Source organism: Ceratotherium simum, chromosome 7 (assembly GCF_057802395.1).
Source record: "Ceratotherium simum simum isolate JZ-2026a chromosome 7, ASM5780239v1, whole genome shotgun sequence".
Classification (NCBI taxonomy): domain Eukaryota; kingdom Metazoa; phylum Chordata; class Mammalia; order Perissodactyla; family Rhinocerotidae; genus Ceratotherium; species Ceratotherium simum.
Window position 1 is genome coordinate 13,875,260 of NC_141906.1, and position 24,741 is coordinate 13,900,000.

Sequence of the window (24,741 nt, forward strand, 5' to 3'; positions counted from 1 at the left end):
TGAAGGGGTAATTTCAAGGAACAAAAAGCCTCAATTAGACTCTTTTATCATGGTTAAGAAGTTAAGTGGTGGTTAAGAACATGGTCTTTCAAATTTGTCTGTCTAGAATCAAATCCTGACTCCACCATTACTAGTACAATCTTGGACAACTTAATTTCTATGTGCCTACTTTCTCATATGTAAAATGGAGATAGTAGTAATAATATCTACTTCTATATGGGTTGTTTGTTTTGAGGACTAAATAAGTTAATATGTGTAAAGCAATTAGAATAATTCTTGTTGCATAATAAGTGCTTTACAAGTGTTAGCTATTATTATTTTAATTTGAATTTTTAATCATTTTTCAAATCTCAGAATTCTGTAAAAACTGCTAACAATCTTAAGTTTTTGCCTATCAAAATAGTTTATTTTTCAATTCACAAATAATAGTATATTCCATCATTCTCTCTCTCCTTCCTTAAGACCTACCCTGAAGTTGACAATGACCTAACAATGAATTCTGTAACTACATTTTAGGTCATTTCTTGGACCTAAAGCACAGAAACATTCAAAGTTGCAGTATTTTATTCAGAATGGACACAAGCTTCATGTGAGGTATCAAGTATAGCATCTCTTTTCCCTAAATTGTGAGATTTTCTGTGCCTTTTGAAAATATGATACATTAGGCAAATAGGGTAACAGTGGAGTCCTGCAGCTCACTTGAGTGTTGAATGTACATTGGTATCATATAATAGAGAGGACTCCTTGTTTATTTGCTATTTTATTATTGAAAGAAAGTTGCAAATGGCTATTTACTCTATAACCTCCCACTATGGTGTGCATGTGCGAGACAAAGATAAAAGCTATGTTTCCTTCGTGGAAGGGTGTGGAGGTTGAGGATGATTTCAAATTAGAAATAATGATGGCAATAGAGGCTTCCCATGAAGGTTCTGAGGCCGCCAAAGGACAAAGGGGAGAAGACTAATTCCTGAAGTTGAGGTATTTGATTAAACATATAGATTGTTCTTTATGTGTACAGGTGCCAGGTATGTTGTTATTTATGAGCTGAAGAGATGGTGTGTTTGACAAATGTGTTTATTGGATGGTTTGATGATGGTTGGGAGAGGAGCAACCCTGAGATATTCAGAAAACCTATAATAAGTAGAGTAAAAAATAAAATATTTTGATAGGCAAAGACTTTTGCTTTGTACGGCTTTTGCTTCTCTTTTATAATGATTAACTGTGAGAATTGGCTTATTGTAATGATGGTTTATTATTTTCGATATTAACATTGACTTAGAGAAAAAAATTACCAGACTTTGATTAGAATGTCTAATGCTTTCTTTTATTACCTTAAGAAACTTTTTTTTGAAAACAGCTTACAACTTTGTCAACCTCAGGTGATTTTATGCTTAAATGTTTATTTTTTGAAGTCTGGCATTGTGCCTGTGTGTGCCTCTTTGTGTGTTTGTATGTGTGTGCGTATTTGGATTGGAGAAGGAGATGGGGAGAGAAGGAGAAATTTTAAGGAGATGGAAAGTCAGTGAAAGTTGATGAAAGGGACTGGAGTTTTGTAATGAAATATAAAAGATTTCAAGCATGTTTTCTCTCTTAGTAGGAAAAAATGAAGCTGACCATATTCTGCATATTTCCGTGAAGAATGTGTGTAAATATCATGTGCAAAATTACAAGAACAATCAAACTTTCTAATAGATGGAAGAAAATATATATGGCTTAAAAAAATTTTAGCAGAGAAACTTTTTTTGAACATACTTTTATGCATAGTGTCCAATTGGGATAAAGTTTTAACAGAATAGGCTGGGCCATTTATAGATTACAACACTTTTAATTTTCTCAATGTTACAAAGTGTTGATTTTGATAAAGAATTTGTTAATGCTATATCAGCATCTCCATGTGGAGAAGTGCTACGGGGTGATTAGTTAGACTTGGGGCTCGTGGCCAAAATTCAGAAATTTAGTCCCCAGTTCATCTGGCCTTCTGAGAATAGGAAAAATCTACTAAGTTTTCCTGACCCTTGATTCCCTATAAAAGAAATTCTTCATTATCTGGGGTGTCAGCTCTTTTCCCTTTTTTCATCTTCTTTATTTTTTTTCTTAAATTTTCTTTTTGTGTCATGTCATTACCATCTTCATCTATGTTTATTAAATAGATACTAATTTTGGAGATACTCCGGGGTTTATATTAGCTTAGTCATATGAAAATTCTTTACATTTGTATAAATTTTTACTGTAATTTTAAAGACAAAGAGTCTAAGTTTTTACTGTAAGTTTAAAACTGAGGAATCTAAAACTTAGTGAGATTAATTGATTTGCTCAAGATCACATATTTAGAAATCCAGGCCGGGACTTTTGGTGCTGCCACACTGTCAAATAATTGATCCTGTTCAATTTTTGTTGTTTTGCCTGTTGATGACCTGTGTCAGCATATTTGTTTTTAATCATCTGTTTAACCATGTGCAATTATCTTATTTTACTATATCTACCTATCTATCAATGGATGGAAAGGAGATTTGCCTGATGTCTTTGTAGGGCTCATTTGCAGCTTCATATAGTACATTTAAGGGGTTTCATCATTTTAAACAAAATTTCTGATTGGATAGAATATACTAATTCATTTATGAGATTTGCTTTTTGTAGAAAAACTCTCATATCTTTCTGGGTCTGTTTTGACAATAAGAAGGCAGTATGTTATTTTTTGCTTTTCCATAAATTATAGGCTTGTTAAACAATTAGAATGGATTTGGAGAAAGGAGTAAAATATAGTCTTTCTCATTGCTCTTTTTCTGATTAAAAAAACAAACCGTGGTTATTGGAGAAAATTTGGAAAATACAAAAAAGAAACTAAAAAAAAAAATTCCATAATGACATCTAGAGATACCTCAAAAATGCTTATACTGATTATATCCTTGAAGTTTTTCTACTTAGATTCACATATTTTCTGAAAGAAAAATGGTATCTTATTACACATGCTATTTGGCAACCTACTTTTTCAAAGTTAACATATCATGATCATTTTCCCCGGGTCACTAAATATTCTCCTACATACCTTTTTTTTTTTTAAAAAAAAATGAACTTTATTATTTACTACAAAAGTAGCAGATATTGCATTTAAGAAATTTAGGAAGCACATAAAAATAAAAAGAAGAAAAAGCTGCATTCCCATTTTCCAGATATAGTCATTACAGTATCAAGGTGTATACGCGTCCAGTATTAAAATTTTCTCTCTCTCTTTCTAATGTTTATATCTATATCTCCTTTTTAAACAAAAATGGAATCATATGGTAACAAATGCTTTATAATATGTTTTTTTATTTAAACGTATATCATATCATTTACATTTTCCCATGATACCACTATTCTTTTACATCGTTATTTTTAGTGATTGCATACTGTTCTATTTGTGGACATTTCATAGTTTAGCGAATCATCCATAGTTAAAGTATTTCTGATTTTCCACTATTATTAACAACATTGCAATAAATTCCTTTGTAGCTCAATCTTTGCACACATCTCTGATTTCTTTAGTTTAAATTCTTAGAAATGAATTCTTAGAAGTGTTGTGTAATCACTTTTTAAAGGCATTTGATTCGTATTGCCAAAATGCCCTCCAGAAAAGTTGAACCAGTTTACTCTTACCAGCAGTGTACGAGAGTACTAATTCTGCCACATCCATGCTTGCATATATTATTGTCAACCATTGCCAATATGACAAGTAGAAAATGGCAGCTTACTTTCAGTATAATTTGTATTTCTTTGATGAATGAAGAAATATTTCTTCATTTGATTATTGTTCATTTGCATTTCTTTTCTTTTAAATACATTTCTTGCTCAGACCCTTTGAGAAGTAGCATATATTTTATAGTCAGACTATTGGTGACAGAGTTTGAATCTTGGCTCTATCATCACTACTTATCAGCTCTGTAACCTTGGGTATTTACTTAATCTTTCTGTGCCTCGGTTTCTTTATCTGTAAAAGTTTTCTGTATGTCATAAGGTTGTTGCAAGGATCGAATGAATGAACATATATAAAATATTTAGAACAGTCAAGCACAAAGTAATGCATATTATTCTAGTGGGCAGTTAATTCTTATTGATTTGGAAGAAGTCTTTATAAGCTAAAAATATTAGCCCTTTATCATATATGATGCAGATTTTTTTCCAATCATGTCGTTTTGTCTTTCAACTAAAACTTTTAGAAAATCTATTCTCTCTCATCAAATCTAAAGTTTTATTTTTCTACTTTTGAGTTTCTTCCTTTGGTATCATTTTTAGGAATGTCTTTCCCACCCAACATTATGTAAATATTCCTATATATTTTATACCATTATCACAGTTTTATTTTTTTACCTTTAGTTTTTTAATCCATCTGGAATTCATTGTGTGATATGTACTTGGGATATGAAGAACCAATTGTCCCAGCAATATTAGTCATATAATCCATCTTTTAAATACTACAGTTATCATAGACTAAATTCTTAGAGATATTTGGGTCTATTTTTCAACTTATTTTGTTAATCAGTCTGGCCATTCTTTTGGCACACTTTTAATTAGTGAGATTTTATGTATTTTTTTAATTGAATTACTCTTCTTTTTCAAATTACCTTGGTTATTCTTAAGCATTTGTTTTTCCAGATGAACTTTAGAATAATTTTATCATTTCTTCTCCCATCCCCCAGAAAAAACTCTATTTGTGATTTCTATAGAAGTATAGTAAATTTGTAAAACAATTTGGGATCATATGATTTTTAAAGCTACAATGATACATTGTATTTTACTTTAAGAATACATTTTTAATTTAACTAATCCACTGTGTTTAGCACATAGGCACCCAACAAAAATTGTTAAATAAATGTTAAATGTGTTAATGCTAACTGTTGAGAATTTAGGTTGTTTTAATTTTTTCTTTATCATAACCAATACTTCAGTGAACATATTTAATATATAAATCTTTGAATAACACCATGATTGCTTTTGTGGAATAAATTCTCAGACATCTAAAATCTAGTTCAACAAATATTTTTAATGATTTTGATATATGGCCAAGTTGCCTTCCAGAAAGGATGCACCAATTTATATGCCCCTCAACAGTTTGAAACCATAGTGTTACAGTCAACTTCTTATTTGTCTCCTCATTTTAAGATGCAATACCAATTTCTAATGAGTTTGAAATTAATATTCCATGATAAAAGAAACATTTTTACTTTTTATAATGCTTGTTTATATTTTCTGAGTATGAAGAAGATAGATGGCACATTACACTTGTTGAATTTAGAGTAAAATACATGTCTCCTCCTCTATAGGATATTAAAGCAACCAGTGTAGATGCAATTCCACATGCTCAGGCAGTCACGTGTGCAGGAAACCGGATGATAATAATAATAATGATATAGTAAGTATTATTTTAGGATGATGTCTTCAAGTGAGCTTTCCCTCCCATCCTAAGTTTTTGTCTTTCTTTATACTGTGAAATCACTTCTTCCTTTCTTCTGATAAAAACAAATACTGATTACTTAGTTTGAGTGTCTATCCCATTTTAGTTCTTTTAAGAGTAACAAAGTATTTTCACTGTTACCTAGCGTGAACACCCTCACTCCTATGACCAACTGGCTTTAAGTTGCAATTTTTGTTGGAGGAAAAAATTCATATTTATTTTGTTTTGTCCTTGCATACCTGTGAACTGAGATTTAAACAAGCAAGTAAACTAACCTTACGGTTTTCTGTAGTTGGATGGAAAGAAGCTAATAAACAAAGGGTTTTAAGTACCCTGGTTCCTTCAGTTTTTATTGATCTGTTTATTCAATCCTCAGTCTTCCTCTTTATCCCTTCCTTGACACAGTGTACATACTACAAAAAGAGAATAAGGCTCAATCATGATGGTATAGTTATTACTAATATATCTTAAAAACTGAAATCCTCTTTGCCTAGAAATAAATACCAACAACTTCAATATCCCTGTAACAAACAACTTGACTTTTTTTTGTATAAAAATTTCTTTTGTAGATTGTTTTGAGATTTTTAGTTTCCCGAAGAATAGTATTCCTTAATACTTTCTTTTTTCATTTTGTTTTTCTCTCCTTTTTTCCTTCCTACCCTCTCTCCATCTCTCCCCTCTCCCTCCCCGCTCCTCTTCCTCTCTCTTCTTTCTGTCAGGGTTAAGTTTAGCGAGTGTTAAAGAGATATAACTATCAGCTCTGGCGTCTGAAATGTTCCATCAGTAGCGCAGTAGGTTTTCCTCGTTTTCAACAGTTGCCTGGGGAGATTTAAGTTGCCCTGTGCTAGGTCTGCAGAATGTAGTCATGGGTTTCGGTGATGGCCATGAAGAATTCTTCCCTCGTTTTCTTCATTCATAGAGATCATGTGAAACTCTTACCCTTAGCAAGAGTGCTGTGATTTTAAAATCCAATTTCCTCATATTTTTCCCATATTCCCAGTACCCATATTTTGAAATGAGGTTTTAGCCATTTAAAGACAGGAGTGTAGAGGGAGTGTATGAAGGATTCCACTTATAGCTAGCTCTTTATCAACATGCATGGGTTTTGTCTTAGGCATTAAGTACAACAATTTTCTAACCCTGGGATGACTTTCCCTTGACAGTCAGCATGCCTCTCTCTCCCTGTTCCCACTCTCATCTCTCACCCCTTGCCGGTTTTTTTGGAATTCTAGTTTATTTTAATATCGACCTTAAACCAATCTACTTCAAAGGTCCAGGAAGGAAAACAAATCACATTATGTATGCTAGAACTATACATAAATGACTTGAGATTAACCAAATTGTTTTTTAAAAATCCTGTTTGCATTAGATCTGCAATTGCCTCCATTACTATAATAACATATCATTCATCAGAGAAGTATGCAACTATAGATTTTTAGTGAGTTCTTTAGGACCAGAGCCATTTTGTCTGTCTTTTCTGTACAATGCTCTGCACTTTGGAGTTTGGAGATCTGGATTCTAGTTCTAAATCTTCTTTGGTGCTTTGGAATTTGGAGAACTGGGTTCTAGTCCCAAATCTCTGCTACTAATTAGTAACTAGTTACTTGTTTGAACAAGTTGTTTAAGCTCTCTAGGCCTCACTTTCCTTTCAGTTGTAACCGTGTCTGGTGCAGTGATGCAAAATATCTAATCTCAGCTGGAGAGATTAGGTTTGATGAGTAGAAGATGTCATTACTCTAAGATGTGTGTAACTTCTGTGTGAGTGAGGAGCCTGAAAAAATAATTTGTGTGGACTAGTAAAGTTTGAAAAGGGTTTAAGAAGTGTTAGTTAATAATAGTGAACTTTTGAGATTTCTTTTTTATGCAAGTTGATGAAATTATACCTATTTTCTCATATAAGACCTAATGGTTTTGGTTAGATAACCCTTTATTTTTAAATTCCCTTCTTAAAAGTTACTAATAAGCATAGTATAGCAGTGAGTTTGACTTTCACCCTGTGATTTTGTACCATGTTTGTCACTTTTTTTAAAACAAGGATACAAAATAGGAAAGCTTCAATAATTACAAAAATAAAGAGAATGGGGATAAGTGTAGAAAATGAGAAAAAGAGAAAGAGAATGAACATGAAAGGAATAACAATGAATCTGGTCATTTATTTTTAGGTATTCGTCTGGACTTCAAAAGCAATTTTACTTTACTTTTTCTTGGATTTTGGAAAGGATAAAGCATTGCCGAAGAATAGAGGTGACAGCATAGAATGGGTAGATTTACAACAGGGGCATAATTCTTTTGCCATATCAGTTTCTTTTTGTTTTCTGCATTACAAAAAAAACCTCATCACTTGTTTTTTCAATTTTAATTATTTAAAATATTTGAGTTATATTATGGCACATGTTTAAGCAGAGGTTATTTAAAGAAATAAGTCTTTTAAAGTGCTAGATAGGAGAAAATGGTAAAGACATTAATACTAAATTTTCATTTTTTCTGTTTTAAAAATGCATTCCACAAGTAATATTTGAAATACCATTTATATTGCTGGAAAAGTTAATTCTTAGAATTAGTTTGAGATGCATTGTCGTCATTTTACCTGAACAACTGCTAAGAATGCAGAGGGGTTGGAAACAAAGACTACAAACCTGTGAATTAGTGATAGCATACCTCAGAGTACCTATATGTTAAATTCACAGAGATTCTAGTGAACTAAAAAACAAATTTACTTCCTGACAATGAAAATATTCTGAACAGGTTTTGCAGATTTTCTGATTTTTTTGGTAGACTTTCTATTGGACTTTCCATGTTTTATAAGAGATGGTTCCTAACTCTCATACACTGCTGGTGGGAGTGCAAACTGGTGTAGCCACTGTGGAAAACAGTATGGAGATTCCTCAAAAAATCAAGGATAGAACTACCATATGATCCAGCTATTCCACTGCTGGGTATTTATCCAAAGAACTTGAAAACACCAATTTGCAAAGGTACATGCACCCCTGTGTTCATTGCAGCGTTATTCACAATAGCCAAGACTTGGAAGCAACCTAAGTGCCCATCAAGGGACGAATGGATAAAGAAGCTGTGGTATATATACACAATGGAATACTACTCAGCCATAAGAAACGATGAAATCCAGCCATTTGTGACAACATGGATGGACATTGAGGGTATAATGCAAAGTGAAATAAGTCAGAGGGAGAAGGTCAAATACCGTATGATTTCCTTCATTAAGTAGTAGATAATAACAACCATAAACAAACACATAGGGACAGAGAGTGGATTGGTGGTTACCAGAGGGGAAGGGGGGAGGGAGGAGGGTGAAAGGGATAATTCGGCACATGTGTGTGGTGATGGGTTGTAATTAGTATTTTGGTGGTGAACATGATGTAGTCCATGCAGAAATTGAAGTACAATGATGTACACCTGAAATTTTTACAATGTTATAAACCAATGTTACTGCAATAAACAAACAAACAAACAAAAAAAGATGATAAAATTAGTGAGAAAACGTTTGAAGAGAAACAGGATATCTACATAATTTCAAAGTATTTTCCCCAAAGATATGTATTAATTACAAAATGAAAAAATTGTAACTTTATAGTGGAGAAACCCTGCAGATACCTCCTTAACGAAGTGATCAAGGTTAACATCACCAGTAATAAAACGTATTGACATCATGTACTCGATCTGATGTGTCAAAAAGGGCATATCAGTTTTGTAGTATTTTTGCCAAAAATGCATAATCTCAATCTAATAATGAGAAAACATCAGTTAAGCCCAAATTAAGGGCAGTTTACAAAATAACTAATAAGTTAAGCCCTTTCGAAAAGTGCTAAGGTCGTGAAAGACAAGGGAAGACTGAGGAACAGTCACAGACTGAGCAGACTAAGGAGATATGACAATCAAATGCAACGTGGGATCCTGCGTTGGATTCTAGAACAGGAAAAGAACATCAGTGGACAGACTGGTGATGGAATCAAGTCTATAGTTTAGTTAATAGTACTGTACCAATGTTAATTTCTTGGTTTTGCTAATTAAACTGTGGTTATGTAAGACATTAACATTAGGGGAAGTTGGCTGACAGGTACTATTTTTGCAACCTTTTAGTAAGTCTAAAATTATTTCAAAATAAAATGTTTAAAAAACCTAAAAAAAAAAAAGAGATGGTTCCTAGATTTCATGTACAGTTCAGGATGCTCTGAATGATGAGGAGGCACTGTCTTAGTCCATTTGGGCTGCTGTGACGAAATACCACAGATGGTAGCTTATAAACAACGGAAATTTATTTCTCACAATTCTGAGGCTGGAAGTCCCAGATCAGGGTGCCAGCATGGTTGGGGAGGGCTCTCTTCTGGGTCACAGACTTCCCATTGTATGGTAGAAGGGACTAGGGAGCTCTCTGGGGTCTCTTTTATAAGAGCACTAATCACATTCATTAGGGATCTACCCTCATGACCTAATCACCTCCCAATGGCCCCACCTACTAATACCTTCACCTTTGGGAGTTAAGATTTCAACATATGAATTTTGGGGGAGATACAAACATTCAGACCATAGCAGGCATGTAGGGAGCTCATAGAAAGAAAGATTTGGCTTTGTGATTTAGGTAATTATAGTGCAGTGTAATGTTGTGAGATGATACCTGCAGAGAAGCTGTAGTAATTGTGTTGAGTTAAAGATGGGTCCAAGTGAATAGCCCTGAGTATTTATTAAATACACCAGGGGCTTAGAGGCTATATTAGTAAAGATAAATAAATTAATTTCTTTTTTTCTTTCTTTCTCATGGTTATTATCTAATAATTCACAGGATATATGATGTATATATGTATAGAAGTATATATATTTTAAACTTATTTGTTATATGCTTTATTCTGGAAGATTAGAGTTAAGCACATGTAAGCCATAAAAGCATAAACTCTTACAGTAAAAATTGGGAATGCCTGGGTATGATTGTACCTCTGGACATTAGAGAAACCCACCAATTAAATTCTCAGGTGTGATGCCACATCATTTACTTGCAAGATTCACTATTTCCAGAGCAGTAGGGGAAGATGTTGTAGATGACAAGAACTATCTAATAGAATAGGAGGCTGAGTTTATTTGGTAGTGAAAGAGTAACCCAAAGAAGGAAGTTGGACCCAAGTGAAAAGAACAAAGTATGCAAGGAGGAGTGAATCAAAGGAGGAGACTTCAAACAGTGAGTGGCACAGTAATTGAAGGAGAGCCCATTTGCTTGGATTGACTACTGACACATCTCTGTTTTAGGCATGTGTCTAGAATTTATTTCTGTACATTTTATAGAAATGCAGAATTACACATTGTGAGCTGTCCTTTGTGGCTGTCATTCTACCTTTGAATGATGCAAACATTAGGGACATAAAACTCAATTAGTTTGTGTTATAACTAGAGTTTGATGATGATATTATGTTTCTTTTTGTGCACTAGTGCTCATAGATGTGCACATTCACACGCTAACACAGTACTGTGAATAATATTCTGCACAATGCCATTTTCCTCTCCCATTGTTCTTGATAAATAAATCTACACATTATGACATTACATTTGTGAAGAGTTAAAAAGTGGTTGTGTCATATGACTATGGCAAATTCTGAATATAGTTCACATTAACTAATGTGAGCTTTTATAGCATCAGAAAAAAATAATGAAATGTCATCAAAGACATGGATAGGGGTTCAAAGTAAATGAAAGTATATTTATATGTCAGAACTTTAATTAATTTTTTTATTAAGGATCTTTCCCTTCCAGTTATTCCAACCAGGTGTCCAGCCAGTGAAGTCACAGTTGCTAATCTATTATACAGGCTTTGTCCATCAACATTTTGAGATGGTTAATGATGATTTTATTCTTCATTTACTTTGCTTTTATTTTCATTCTTCTGCAGTTCCCCTTCTGTGAAAGACTTTTAGCTTCTTGTGACCAATGGTTAACTGCATACTTCTTTTGGAGTCAGTTATTATTGCCCTCACTCAACTGGGCTTATCTTTGAATGATCTTTTGAAGAAGTGGCCTTTCCAAGAAAGTCCCACTCTTAGCTGTCAACTTAAGTCTTTGTTAGTGCTCTGTTCTCCCTATGACTCACACGGGCTTGAGGGGTAGGCTCCTCAGTTTTAAAGCCTGCCATCTGTCTCCACTTTCCCTTTCTTTTTGCCTTTTCTTTCTATGCCATTAATATCATTTTCCTTTTTTTCCAGTTTTATTGAGACATAATTGACATACAGCATAATGATTTGACTTACATTGTGAAATGATCACCACAATAAGTTTAGTTAACATCCCTGATATCATTATTTATTTTCTGCTAGAAATATATGTATCTCTATTGTACAATTAAAAAAAAGTCTTTAGTATACTTATAAAAAAGTCTTTAGTATGCTTTAGTATACTTTAGTATCATATATAGTGTGATCAGATGATAAGTCAGAACTGACAAACTTCCTTTTCTTTTCCTATGTTATTTATTCTGGTCATCTTGAATAACCTGGCTTTTGTAACCTATATTTTTAGTAGGTTTAATAATATATATATCACCAGTCAATCAATAAATCCGTCAATTATTTATTGAATTAGTATGTTCGGTGTTATGCCAGATATAAAAGAAGTATAAAATATGATTCTTGCTTTCAGTGAGCTTGCAATATAAACAAATTCATCAAGTATAAAATGTTGAATTTTAGAACATTTACTTGTCTTTCAAAAAATAGTAGGTGCCTTATATAATAATAATAGCTAACGTATACTGAGTATTATCTATGGGCCAAGCACTGTGCTACAGTGCTTTAAATATATTACTTAATTTACTCCTTTACATAATTTCTATAAGATAGGTTTTATTATTATTATTGTTACTATTTTATGATGAAGAAAATGAGGCCCAGAGGTCAAGTAACTCGCTCAGGATCACAGAGCTAGTAGATGATGAAGGGATAATGTCAGCCAGGCAGGCTGACTGTTAAATACTGTGTGAGAGAACCTCCATACATCATGTGGTAGGATCATAAATGCATTTTGAGATTTTGATACAAAAATATAAGTAATTTTGGTGTAGTACTTACTACAGTATTAGTTTGCAATAAAGTTTTAGTCTTCAGAGTGAGGTCAAGATCATATATACATGTGCATATATATGCATATATATGCATATATGTCACACTGTGTTTCTGTGTGTGTTTATGTTCATTCATTCTTTGGTGCTTTGGAGTTTGGAGTTTCATTCAACAAATGTTTACTGAACGCTTACTATGTGCCAGGCACCATTGCGGCATTGAAGATATATCAATGAGCAAAACAGAAATTCCTGCCCTCAAGGAGTTTACATTCTAGTGGAGGGAGAAAGGCAATATAAAAAAACAAGACAAGTAAATTATTATATAGTAAGTCAGAGATAAACAGTATGGAGAAAAATAAAACCATGAAGGGGAATAGGGAGAGCCCAGTGTGGAGGTGTATGTAGTTTTAAATCAGATGGTCAGGGAAGGTCTCATTGAGAAGAAATTCTTAGCTCAAAGACTTGAAGTAACCACAAAGGAAACATGCATATATCTGGAGAAGAGTGTAGCAGGCAGAGGGAGCAGCCAGTTCAAAGACTCTGAGGTAGAAGTGTGCCTGGGTGTTCAAGGAACATGGATGAGCCCAGAATGGCTGGAGACAAATGAGTGAGGGGGAAATAATAGAGGAAGTCAGAGAAGTAACAGGAGCCAGATCATATAGGAACTTGTAGATCATTGTGAGGATTTTGGCTGTTACCCTGTGTGAGATGGGGAGCCAATGGAACATTTTGAGCAGAAGAGTGATAGGATTTGACTTATATTTTAAAGGATCACTTTAGTTGTTGCTAGGAATAAATTGTAGTGGTGTAAAAGAGTGCATGCAGAGTGACCACTTAAAAGGCTATTATAGTAATCCAGGTGAGAGTTATTGGTAGCTTGGAGTAGCAGTGGAGGTGGTGAGAAGTGGTTATATTCTGAATATATTTTGAATGAAGAACTAACAGGATTCTCTAACAGATTGGATTTGGAGGATGACAGAAAGAAAGGAATCAAGGATGACTCCATGATTGTTACCTGAGAAGTAAGTTATAAGGAGAGAGTGGCCATTAAATGAGATGGGAAAGGCTTTGGAAGGAACAAGTCTTAGGAAATATCAAGAGCTCAGTTTTGGACATGTTAAACATGAGACCATGCTAGATGTCCAGATGGAGATGTGGAGGAGGCAGAAGAGAAGTAGGCTGGAGATAAAAATTTATGACTCTGTGAAAGTGTACAGATATGAATGTAGTACTCTAGATCTCAATCTGTTGTTCTATTTGAAAGACCCGTTTTCACATTCTTTGGTTAAGGTAGTATGAAAAACAATCTGTATTACGTTTAACTCTGAGTGATGAAAATATAAATTTATTCTGTTGTCAATCTTTTGGTCTGCTTGAAGTGTTATACTGTACCAAGCATAGTCACATCTAGTCAAGAGAACAAAAACCATGATAAACAGTTCAAATAGATGTGATCTAATTGGAGGAGTTTGTTACACAGGTATTGGAAAGCTGAAAAAAGCAAAAAAAGGAAGCTGAGATAACCCAAATATTAATAACTATAGGGAGCAGCCAGCAGCTGTAGGGCTGGTGGAACAAAATGGAAGAAATTGGGTTACTTGAACCTAGGAACTTGGAAAAGCTTGTTACTGGGGCTAGGACCTCTGGGGAGACGGTGTGCTGTGTGACTTGTGCTTAGACCACTGAGGGAAACACGGCATGGCTTATGCTCTAATCAGTGAGAGGAGTGTGGCCAGCTGGTGCTGGTATCTCTGAGGGGGCTAGGCAGCTGGTATTGGGAATGCTAAAAGAAGCCATTGCTGATGGGAATGTAAAATGGTGCAGCCATAGTGTATATTGCTGCTGGAGGGACGCTGACAGGAACTAGGAAAAGGAAGTCCCTTCTCTCCTCCTCCAACTTTCTAATTTCCCACTAGTCCCTCTCGTTGACAGAACCTGATAGGAAGCCAGCTGGCAAGGGAGCCTGGGAAATAGAGTGCCCCAGAATCACAGAGCAGAGAATTGAAGGGTGATGTGAGAGTCAAGAGACAATAAGCAAATAACAGGCACACGTACCGTGATTGTTAAGATGTGAATGAAATTTTGATACCTCATTCCGTTGAAATGTTCAATAAAGTTATATTTAAGTCATAGTACTTTGGTTATTTGTTGATGATAAACGGAAGATAATATTTGGTGTTGAAAAGAATAAAAACTGATTAATTTTAAGAATGATTTGGTTTTCAAAGGTTTTAAGCTATTTTTTGTCTCTGGGCAAGAAATTAGTCAGTTTATTCATTCATCAAATGTTCATTGAGCATTTATCATGTGCCAGGTTCTACTATTCTTGCACTTAAAATGTATTAGTGAATACAACAAATAATTCTAGTTCTTGTGGAGCTTATACTACAGATGAGAGAGACAGATATCAATAAGCATGATAAGTAAATAATATAGTATGTTAGAAGTTTATAAATGTTAGAGAAAAAGAAAAAAAATATAGAGTAGGATAATGTGAATTGATAGTGCAAGGAAGCAATGTTAAATAGGATGATCAGAGTAGAGAACATTGAGAACATGACTTTGAGTGGAGACTTGAAGAAGGTAAGATAGTTAGCCATAGGAAGGGAAAATGTTATTTTCCATCTTTTTTATAATAGCCATCCTAATGGATGTGATGGTGTGTCTCATTGTGGTTTGATTTGCATTGGCCTAGTGACTGATGATGTTGAACATCTTTACGTATGTTTATCAGCCATTTGTAGATCTTTGGAGAAATTTCTATTTATTTGAGTTGGGTTGTTTGTTCTTTTGTTGTTGAGTTGTAGCAGTTCTCTATATATTCTGGATATTAATCTCTCATCAGATACATGATTTGAAAATTTTTTCTCCCATTCTGTAGGTTGTCTTTTCACTCTCCTGATAGTGTTCTTTGATGTGCATAAATTTTTTAATTTGATAAAGTCCAATTTATCTATTTTTCTTTTGTTGCCTGTGCTTTTTGTCACATCCAAGAAATTATTGCAAATACAATGTCATAAAGATTTCCCCAATGTCTTCTAAGGGTTTTATAATTTTAGCTTTTAAGTTTAGGTCTTTGATCCATTTTGAGTTAATTTTTGTGTATAGTGTAAGGCAAGGGTTCAACTCCATTGTTTTGTATAGATATCCAGTTTTCTCAGCACCATTTGTTGAAAAGACATCTGTTCATTTTTTATCTAAACTTTTTATGAATTTAAGTACTGGGAAAAATGAGATTAGAGATTTATAGTTTTTAGTAATTGTCTAGTGTTCAGCACTCTTTTTTGCTATGTCTCTGTTGCCTGCTATAATTTGCAGAACAGAATAGAAATACTGGTAATTAAAGAATTATTTTGTGGGCAATACACAGTTAAAAGATTACTATATTAGCTTTACTATTTTCTAGGAAAGTTACTTTTATAATGTGCATAGGCTTTGTGTTTGTGTATATATGCTACCTTGAAATGCTAGACCACAGTTTCTCTGTATGCTAATGTCAGTGTTTAGTGCATTTGGAGATGTTGGCCATATGGCTTTTCCATTCACACTTTTGTGGCTATAAGCTGCTAGTATTTGTTAGTCTCTCATTTTCATTTTGTGGTGTGTCTAAGCTGAGGATGAGATTGAAAGCTGTATTCCAAGATGATTTATAATTGCTTGGGATAATTATCTGAGATAAATCTCATACTTCAGTGGGCCATCCTCTCTCTCCCTTGTGGTGTGGTTACACATTACTGTCTGTGGTTTGAGAGCCAGTTCTTTTCTTTAAGCCCCAAGGGAGAAAATGTGGTTGCATTCTGCATCGTAACTGTGTGAATGTCTTGGGCTCCCAGTGGCATCATTAGAGATCTCAGTAGAGAGCATGCTGTCCCTCTTAGCCTATGATGAATCTGGCATGGTTTAGGGAGAGTACATTCAGAACATTGTCCTTTCCTCTGCTCTTGTTTTGCTGAATATAGTTCTCATATTGGGCCCAATAGAAAACTAAAGGTATATTTAGCCTGACAGTGATAATTCCAATAAAAAAAAAGTACTTCATATAAGGAACTTTACTTCTGCAAAACAAAATCAGAACACATGTAGAAGCAAAATGTGCTTCAGCAAAATCCAAACTATAACTTTTATCTAATCTGAAGAGGTAGACTGCGGATTCGGATTTCCCTTCTCTACTTATTATACTTGAACATACTTCACTTGGATGAACTAGTTATTCTGGCTAACTTCTGATTTCTTTACCATCTGTATCAGCAGTCATCTTTTTATGAGTTATTGATTATTTAATTTTTGCTGACCCAATAGGGCCAACTAATGTTGATGAAAGCTTGTAGGTGATTTTGAGGGTTTTATGCTCTGACCACTTGTTCTGTGATTTTTGTATTTGAGTTACAAATTTGGGACCTGACATTATCTGTAAAGTATGGCATAGAAATGAAAGAACCAGATAGAAGATTTATAAATTGTGACACGGATGTGCATAGGAAATGCTTCAGTGTTAAATAGTGATTCATTTTGAGTACTACGTTTGCCTGGTAAACTTGTATACATCTCAATGCAGAAAGAAAGTAATTATAATAGGTCATGGGTTATCAAATAATTTGGTCTCTATGGAAGCTGTTGAATGGCAAAAGAATGGGATTTGGACCTGGGTATAAATCTTTGTTCTGCAATTTACTTGCAGTATCCTTAAGCCTTTTTCAATATCAGTTTCTCATCAATAAATTGGAAATAATATTATGTGTCATAGACTTGGAAGGATTAAGTGAGATATTATTTGCATCTCTTTTTCTACTTGTAATAGTTCTTTATGGTATAAAAAGCATTTCTCTATGTGTGATTTGATTAAATTGTATGCATATAATTCTATAATTCACTCCCTTTTCGGGATGCCAGGAGGCAAGAAGAATAGGAGTCCTTTCTAACCAGTCCCTAGCAGCTGATTAAACACTGTATGGGAGAACTGGGAAATATGAAAGATGGCAAATGAAATTCTGGCAGAGAGAATAGTCTAATCCCAAAAGACATTTTCAACAATAGCCTGGGCCCTATGCCTAGTACTTAGAGGGGCCTATGGTCAGACACTCCTGCCCCTCACTGTACCCTTCCCAGAATCTTATTCGTTAACACTTGGCTTTATTAATAAAGTCATGACCACTTGTTCGGCACTGCATATGGTTGGTTGTGATTTCCAGCTGCCCTTTGGGCTAAAGTGTAAACAGTGAGTAGATTGTTATGTTCTTCTATTAAGCTTAAAGCTGTGATCGCATGTCTGTACCACATATGTCTGCAGCCAGAAATATATCCTTTTCCCGATCTCATGGAAGAGGAGCAGCACTGTGCCTGAAAGAGTCTGAATTCATTAGTCTAAAGGCTTTTTACTTTTCTTTTTATTGAAACCGAAGCACAAAATAAAGGCAGAAAAAGTCATGAACATCAGCAATAGGATGTCAACATGACACCAAACAGCATAATATATTGTCAAGATGAACGTTTAATCTGGTGACTGAAATTTCTATACATTTGGCATTTTCACAGAAGACAGAAATGCAGGCAATGATCCAACAATCCACAGTCACAAAGAAAACCTCAGTGCAGTGGGTTTGAAATAAGCACAACAGTTGTCTGAGCGACTGAGAGAACACCCATTGATAGAACTGGCTCCTAAACTCTGGCCCAATTGCTAATATGCTGGCTTAATTAGCATCTAAGTTTTTTGCTTTAATATGTTGATTAGAGATGCTGTTGTTATTGTTGTTGGTAGTGATTTTTTCTTTTTAAATCAGCTTTGACTGCTTGACATTACAGATGTTTTGACTGTTCACATGGTATGAATGCTAGATAAAACCCTGAAGTTCTAAGTTGTCTAGAAGAGGAAATTTATAATAATGATACCTTTTTATATCTTGCAAGCAAGATGCTTTTAGGTATACATCTATAAATATTTGTTACTTATTTTTCATAGCAGTTTCACAGTAGTACTTTCCCCATTTTCAGATGAGGAAATTGTTAAAGTTTGTTTAAGAGTTTAGATAACTTGCCAGGGCCACAGAGTCTGGATTCCTACCTAGGGCTATCTGAATCTAAAGTTTTGATCTTCCTACTCTGTCATACTGCTTCTGCCTCTTTCTAGCTGATTTTACAAGACGGCCTTCTGGCTTCTGAAATACACAGTAACTTTGAGTATTAATACTAATAATTAATTGTACTACCTTACGTTTGAATGTTGCTTTATACTTTTCAAATTGATATGATGGCCATTAGTTCACGTGTTCTACCACACTGCCCTGTGAGCTAATCAGGGTAAGTATTATTATCCCTGTTTTACAGATGAGTAAAATAACCTGAGAGAGGATAAGTGATTTTGCCTAATGTCAAATAATTTCTTAGTGACAGAACTAGAACAGGAGTTAAAGTCTTGTTGTTCCCAATTTGGTGCTCCGTGTAGTCTCTGACTTCCCTAAGGGAGGCCTGACTACAGAGTAGATCAACTTTGTAAGTGCAGCTCAGGAAAATTTCCCTTCAGCTAGACTAGTAGGTAAAGTTTTTCTTTCCCTGAAAATGCAAGTCTTGGGGCCACCCAATCATTTTCTAGAAAAACCCACCTGACAAGGGCTTGTCCTGTAAGTCCTGATGCTTTTTCTGGGAAAAGAATATTAGGATAGGCTTATTCTTGCTGTGTATTGAGCTTAGCTAATTCCTGTTGGAGCCTTTTAGGCCAAGGTCTTGGTCTAAAAGCTGTTAAAAATTCTCTAGCCCAACTGGAATAGAGAGATTTCGGGAGGAAGAAAGGTTAAATTTGAAAATAAAATTTCCTTGTATTTAATTTGTTGGGTAATGTAATATGTCAGTAGCATTATAAACTAGGTGTAGTTTCTGAGTGTTGGTGGAAATACAAAAAATATTTAGTAAATCCTTCTTACCATCAAAGAACCCAGGAGAGACAGTGTAGTGATGAAAAAAAAGAAAAACACTGGGCTAGGTATCAGAAGAGCTGGGTTTTAGTGCTAGGTCTGCCATGCCTAAGCTGTGGGACTTCAGGCCAATTTCTACCCTTCTCTGATCAGTTCCCTTATCTGAAAAGTGAAAGAATAGAACTAGATGACTTTTAAAGGTACTTTCATCTCTAAAGTCTTTCAACTTATCTTTTGGCCTCAATTAGAGAAAAATTAAGTGTAAAATTGTATGGTAGTAATAAATACAGAGGTAAGCAAAGATGCAGAGACTCACTGTTGGGGAGCTTTTAGTAACTGAATAGCCCTTAAAAATAAAGTCTTGACTGGTTTCATCAAGATTATTAGGTGTACTTAAAATAGTGCTAGGTCATGGTGCAGTTCTTAGCTCTACCGCTTACCATCTATTTAACCTTGGATAATTTCTTTAACCATCCTGAATCTCAGTTTCCACATCTGTAATATAGAGGTTACCTCAATTTACTTAAAAACCTTTACTGAGCATTAAGCATTATGCTAGATGCTGAGGCTGTAAGGTGGACTCTTTCCTTTAGGTGCTCAAAATGTCCCTCTGCCAGGGACATTTGCAATTTAAGCCTTTTCTCTAATACTGGAACAATAGACTCGTACAGGTGGAAGAAATCTTGGAGGTAGTTTGATTTGGACTTAGAATGCAAGCTTTTGAGGGCAGGGGCTTTATTTTGTTCTCCCCAGAATCTAGAACAGTTTCAGGCCAACACATATACATCCTGAATGAATTACTAAAGGAATAATAATGATAAAAATAATATTTGGGTTAAGTACAGCCTCCCTTATCTGGCACCGTGTGTTTACATCTTTGACTGGCAACGTGCCAATGCTTATGGATCTTTCTATGACTAGAGATGTGCACAGGGATATCCTCTGTGAGCATTATCACACTGGCTGCCTCTGCAATGAAATATCTGACTTGTCATCCCTTGCATAGGAATGTGGAAAGAGTTTTATGTGTTAGTTCTGAGAAAGGGTAGATTTGCTTGTTGATCTCTGCTCCCCAGGAAAGTGTAGAACTCTGAAGCAGACAGTTTCCTTTACGTTGTGGCATAGGTTTCTGCAGCCATAATGAACTCTAGATAGGCTGGCATGCTTTTTAATTTTTCTTCCATTTTTAGACCCTAGTTCCTCTATACTCCCCACCATACATATACCACACAACACTTCTACATAATCATGCTAAATTTTACTTTCCTCTGGAGAATTACACTGTGCTATATGGGAAAATTGCTTTATTTTCAGGGTTCTAGATGTTCTCCGGTTTTCTTTTGGCATTTGCCTAAATAGAGTCATGGGTCTTGTTTTTCGTGTGTCCATGACACCACTGTGGTTGTACTATGTTACAGAGATTGTTACACTGTCCAGATCCAGGGAGGGAGGCATGAAGTTAGGGAACATGGAAAACAACCAGTAGGGCCTTTTTTCATTACTTCCTATTTTACTTTCAAAGGGGGAGATGTGGAGATTCCTTAACAGAGTAGAGAGAGATGAGACCTGTCATTCTTATGCTTCAGTCATTGTCTATTTTCCAATCACTACTACTTTTTTCCTCTGTAACACAAGAGGCTCTTCTTCCCCATTTTCTTCAAGAGAAAACCACATGATACAAGGAAAGGAGCTTTGTTTTAGAGGACCTGGCTTTTAGTCCTGGCTTCACCATTTCCCAGCTAAATAGCCGTGGAAAGTTATCTTCTCTGAGCCCTATTTGTAGAGGCTGATTTTGTAGAGATGATAAAACTATTGATTTCACCAAGTTATTGTATGAATTAAAAGAAATGATGTACAGGAAGAGGCTTTGCAAATAGTAAATTATGAATTACATACAAACCTATATCATTGCCTCTACTTTCTGTCGTCACTAAATTATCAAGAATTTCTTTTTAAAGTAGAAATGTATCTTGTATTTTCCTCCCTGACTTTTGCAATAACCTAATCAAGTTCAAAAGATTTGGAAATCAGCATTCTGTTTCCCAATTTTTCTTTGGGATCTTATCAGGCCATTTCTTTGACACGCTAAACAGCTGTTGTGTGTCAGTCCAGATGTGGTTGCATTTCACTGGTTCAAGATTACGTGATTCTGGTGTAGAGTTGCAGAGTTTTTGCTAACAATGGTTGCTCACTCTGAGGTATGCTATATAATTTAGTGTATTAATGAGAGGAAGTCGGCATGGATGCTTTATAAGTCACAGAAACTGTGTACAAAAATGGCACACTTTGCACACTCTAATTTTTTTTTAAAGAGAAATACTTCTCAGTTTTCTTTTCTTCTTATTTTCTCAGCAGCTCAGGTTTTCTATACGCAGACAGACTCTTCTTTTCATATCTCCACCAAACAGTATGTATAGCAGAAGTAATGTGTGAGTTGTCTAATTTTTTAGGGTGTGAGAGTTGTTTAGTCTTAGAACAATGTCTGTTGAGTGAAGGAAGTATTGTAAAGTAGTCAGGGGAATGCTGACTCTGCAGTGAGGCCGATGGGTTTGGATCCCGACTCTGCCGCTTATTAGCTGTGTGACCTTGGGCCAGTCACTCAACTTTTTTGTTCCTTTTTTGTTTCTTTTTCCTCTGTAAAATGAGCATAACAACAGTACCTATATCATCAGTTATTACGATGATTGAATTCATATATATGTAGTGTTAGCTGTTACTGTTATTATTATTACTGAAAACCTCCGGTACTAAGTATATTGGAGCCAATCAATACATTATTAAGCCCTAATATGTGCTTAGGATTCTGCCAGTTATCTTGGGGCATACAAATTTTATGACACAATTCTTGTCCCCTTCTAGAGGCTTAGCTGAGGGTAATGTAAGATATATTTGGATGGTACAAACTGCCTGAGGAACCTACAGGGCACTTACATGGGTTGGCTGGTTGGGGACATAGAACATAAACAAATAGGACAGGGAACTGACAAATGCAAATCTGTCTGGATCAAGGGAAATGAATGTTACACAAATAACTGCAATAGGAATGCAATGGTGGGCTGATATGTTCCTGAAAGGCTTCTGGGGGAGGTAAAATATTAGGTGAGCCTTGAAGGTAGAATCTGGAAATGTGTAGATGGGAATGGTTTTGTGGGGGAGGAAGGAGTAGGGAATGGGAATATGCACATCATAATGTAGTGGAAAGTGTACAGCCAAACAGACCAAGGTTAAAGCTCTGGGACTGCCTCTTACTTGTTTTGTGACCTTAGGTTAGTTACTTAGTGTCCCAGAGCCTCGGTTTTCTCTACTTAAAATGGTGTTAATGATATTTACTTTTTTAGATTATTGTAGGTCTTAGGGCTAACCTATGTAAAGTAGCTAGCATAGTTCTTGGCACATAGTTAGCATTCGGTAAGTGATATCATTGGGAATAGAGTGTAAAAGTTAAAAAGCATGAGATTTAAAGTCAGAACAGGTTCGAATCTTCTCTACCATTTACTAGCATTATAACCAAAGCCAAGTTACTCTAAGCTTCACTTAGCTCATCTGAAAATGGGGATTAATTAGTAGCTTCATTGTGGAGTTGTTTGAGATTTAATGAGGTATGGTGAAACAGAAGTAATGAACATGGCACATAGTATGTACTCAATACATATTAGCCATTATGTTATTTTTATTGGTATAGCATCTCTCTTCTTCCTCCCAGGTATTTCCTTTGTGATTATTCATATTCTTTCATCCTTTCCTCCCTCTCTCTCTGCATTTACCTTCTTTTAACAGCATTTGTCAGTGGCAATTATAGAGACTGAAAACAGAGACTTGAAGGAATGTAGAGGTAGAAAGTAACTGGTCAGCACCAGTCAGAACCACATGTCCAGCAGAGCACCAAGGACAAGATAAGAAAAGGGCAACTAAGCTCACATAAATACAAATGACCGGAGCATAAACATATATGCAGCCTTCTGGATGACTCATCCTTCTTAAGGCCACTAAAGATTTTTTCTTAAGGAAAATTCAGATCATATTACTCCCTTGGTTAAATTCCTTCAATAATTTGCTATTTCCCTGAGGATAAAATCCAAACCACTTTGAATTGCATTTGAAATCCTTTCCAATCTGTTGTCAGTCTGTCCTATCAGATTTTTTTCCTGTGACTTCCCACCATGCATCCCATATTCCAGCCACTTTGAAGTTCTTCTCCTTCTTTGAATGTAACTATCTTCCTATATATCTTCTTGCCTTTGCACATCCTGGAATGTCCATTCCTCTTATTTCCACCAGACGAACTTCTACTCATCCTTCAGGACCCAGTTAAATGGGACTTCTCCTGTAATGCCTCTGAATGCTCCAAAATGAATTATTTGCTCCTTCCTTTGGGCTTCTGCAATCCTTTTTATAGCTCTCTAGCACCTGGTCACTTATATCACCTTGCAGTGACTTACATTCCACGTATATTTCTCGCTAGACTATTAACTATTATAGATGATACTCTCTTATTTATATGCCTCTGTATATTTGGCAGTCAGTATAGTACCTGACACAGAGCATGTAGTCAGTAAATATTGTTGCCTAAACAAAAGAGGTAGTAGACACATGACCAACAACTTCTCTGGTTCACTAGCCAATTTTTAGGATTTCCTCTATTAGGAATGCCTTAGAGTTACAGAATCATAAAATTTCAGTGTTGGAAACATGTCATTTTATAGATAAGAATTGAGGCCAGAGAGAGGGGACTTTCTTCCTTTGTCCTTCAGGTCAAACCATGACTCTTTTTTTTTTCAAAACACAGTAGCAAACTACCACTTGAAAGGAAACTTATTTTAAAAATCCTGCCTGTTTCCTTCCCTCTTATGGCCTGTCTTCCAGATCATTTCCCCAAATACTTCTTATCTAGGTGTTCCCTCTAGACCAGTAATTTGGGCATAAGTTGATGCTCAGCCACTTGACTTGATGTGTATATATTTATACTTTACTCATCTTGTGTTCTGCTCAGATGCTGGATACATATTAAAACCAAGTGGGTCTCCTCTTAGTTTGCTTTGTTTGCTATAGCACTTCTCTGTTGGTAGAACTGTCTGTTCTTTCATAATAAAATTGAGAATTTTCATATTTTTTAAGATAAAACAGTATAATGATTTGGCCTGCCATTCTGTAATTTTGAGAGTCATCAGTGACAGTAGAATGGGGGGGAGGTTGTCCCCTAATTATAGTTTTATTAGTAATGTGCTAATGTTTAATGGTTTATCAGGACTGGATTTCTTTGAAAAGAAAACTGTCTAATGTAGTTAGAGACGTCTTTTGTTCACTATGGCTCTCGTCCTTTTTGGGGAGTAAATCAGCTTTTTATG

General features: G+C 35.1%; 1 protein-coding gene across 2 annotated transcripts in view; it reads left to right on the plus strand.

Moving 5' to 3' along the window:
- Window positions 1-24,741, plus strand: part of SOX6 (SRY-box transcription factor 6) — a 582,258-nt gene that overhangs the window by 185,427 nt on the left and 372,090 nt on the right. For both annotated transcript variants that reach the window (XM_087433166.1, XM_087433167.1), the window contains exon 3: window positions 517-589. In XM_087433166.1, coding sequence (XP_087289292.1) covers window positions 573-589 — 17 coding nt within the window. In that variant the 5' untranslated portion in view covers window positions 517-572. The remainder of the gene's footprint in view (window positions 1-516; window positions 590-24,741) is intronic.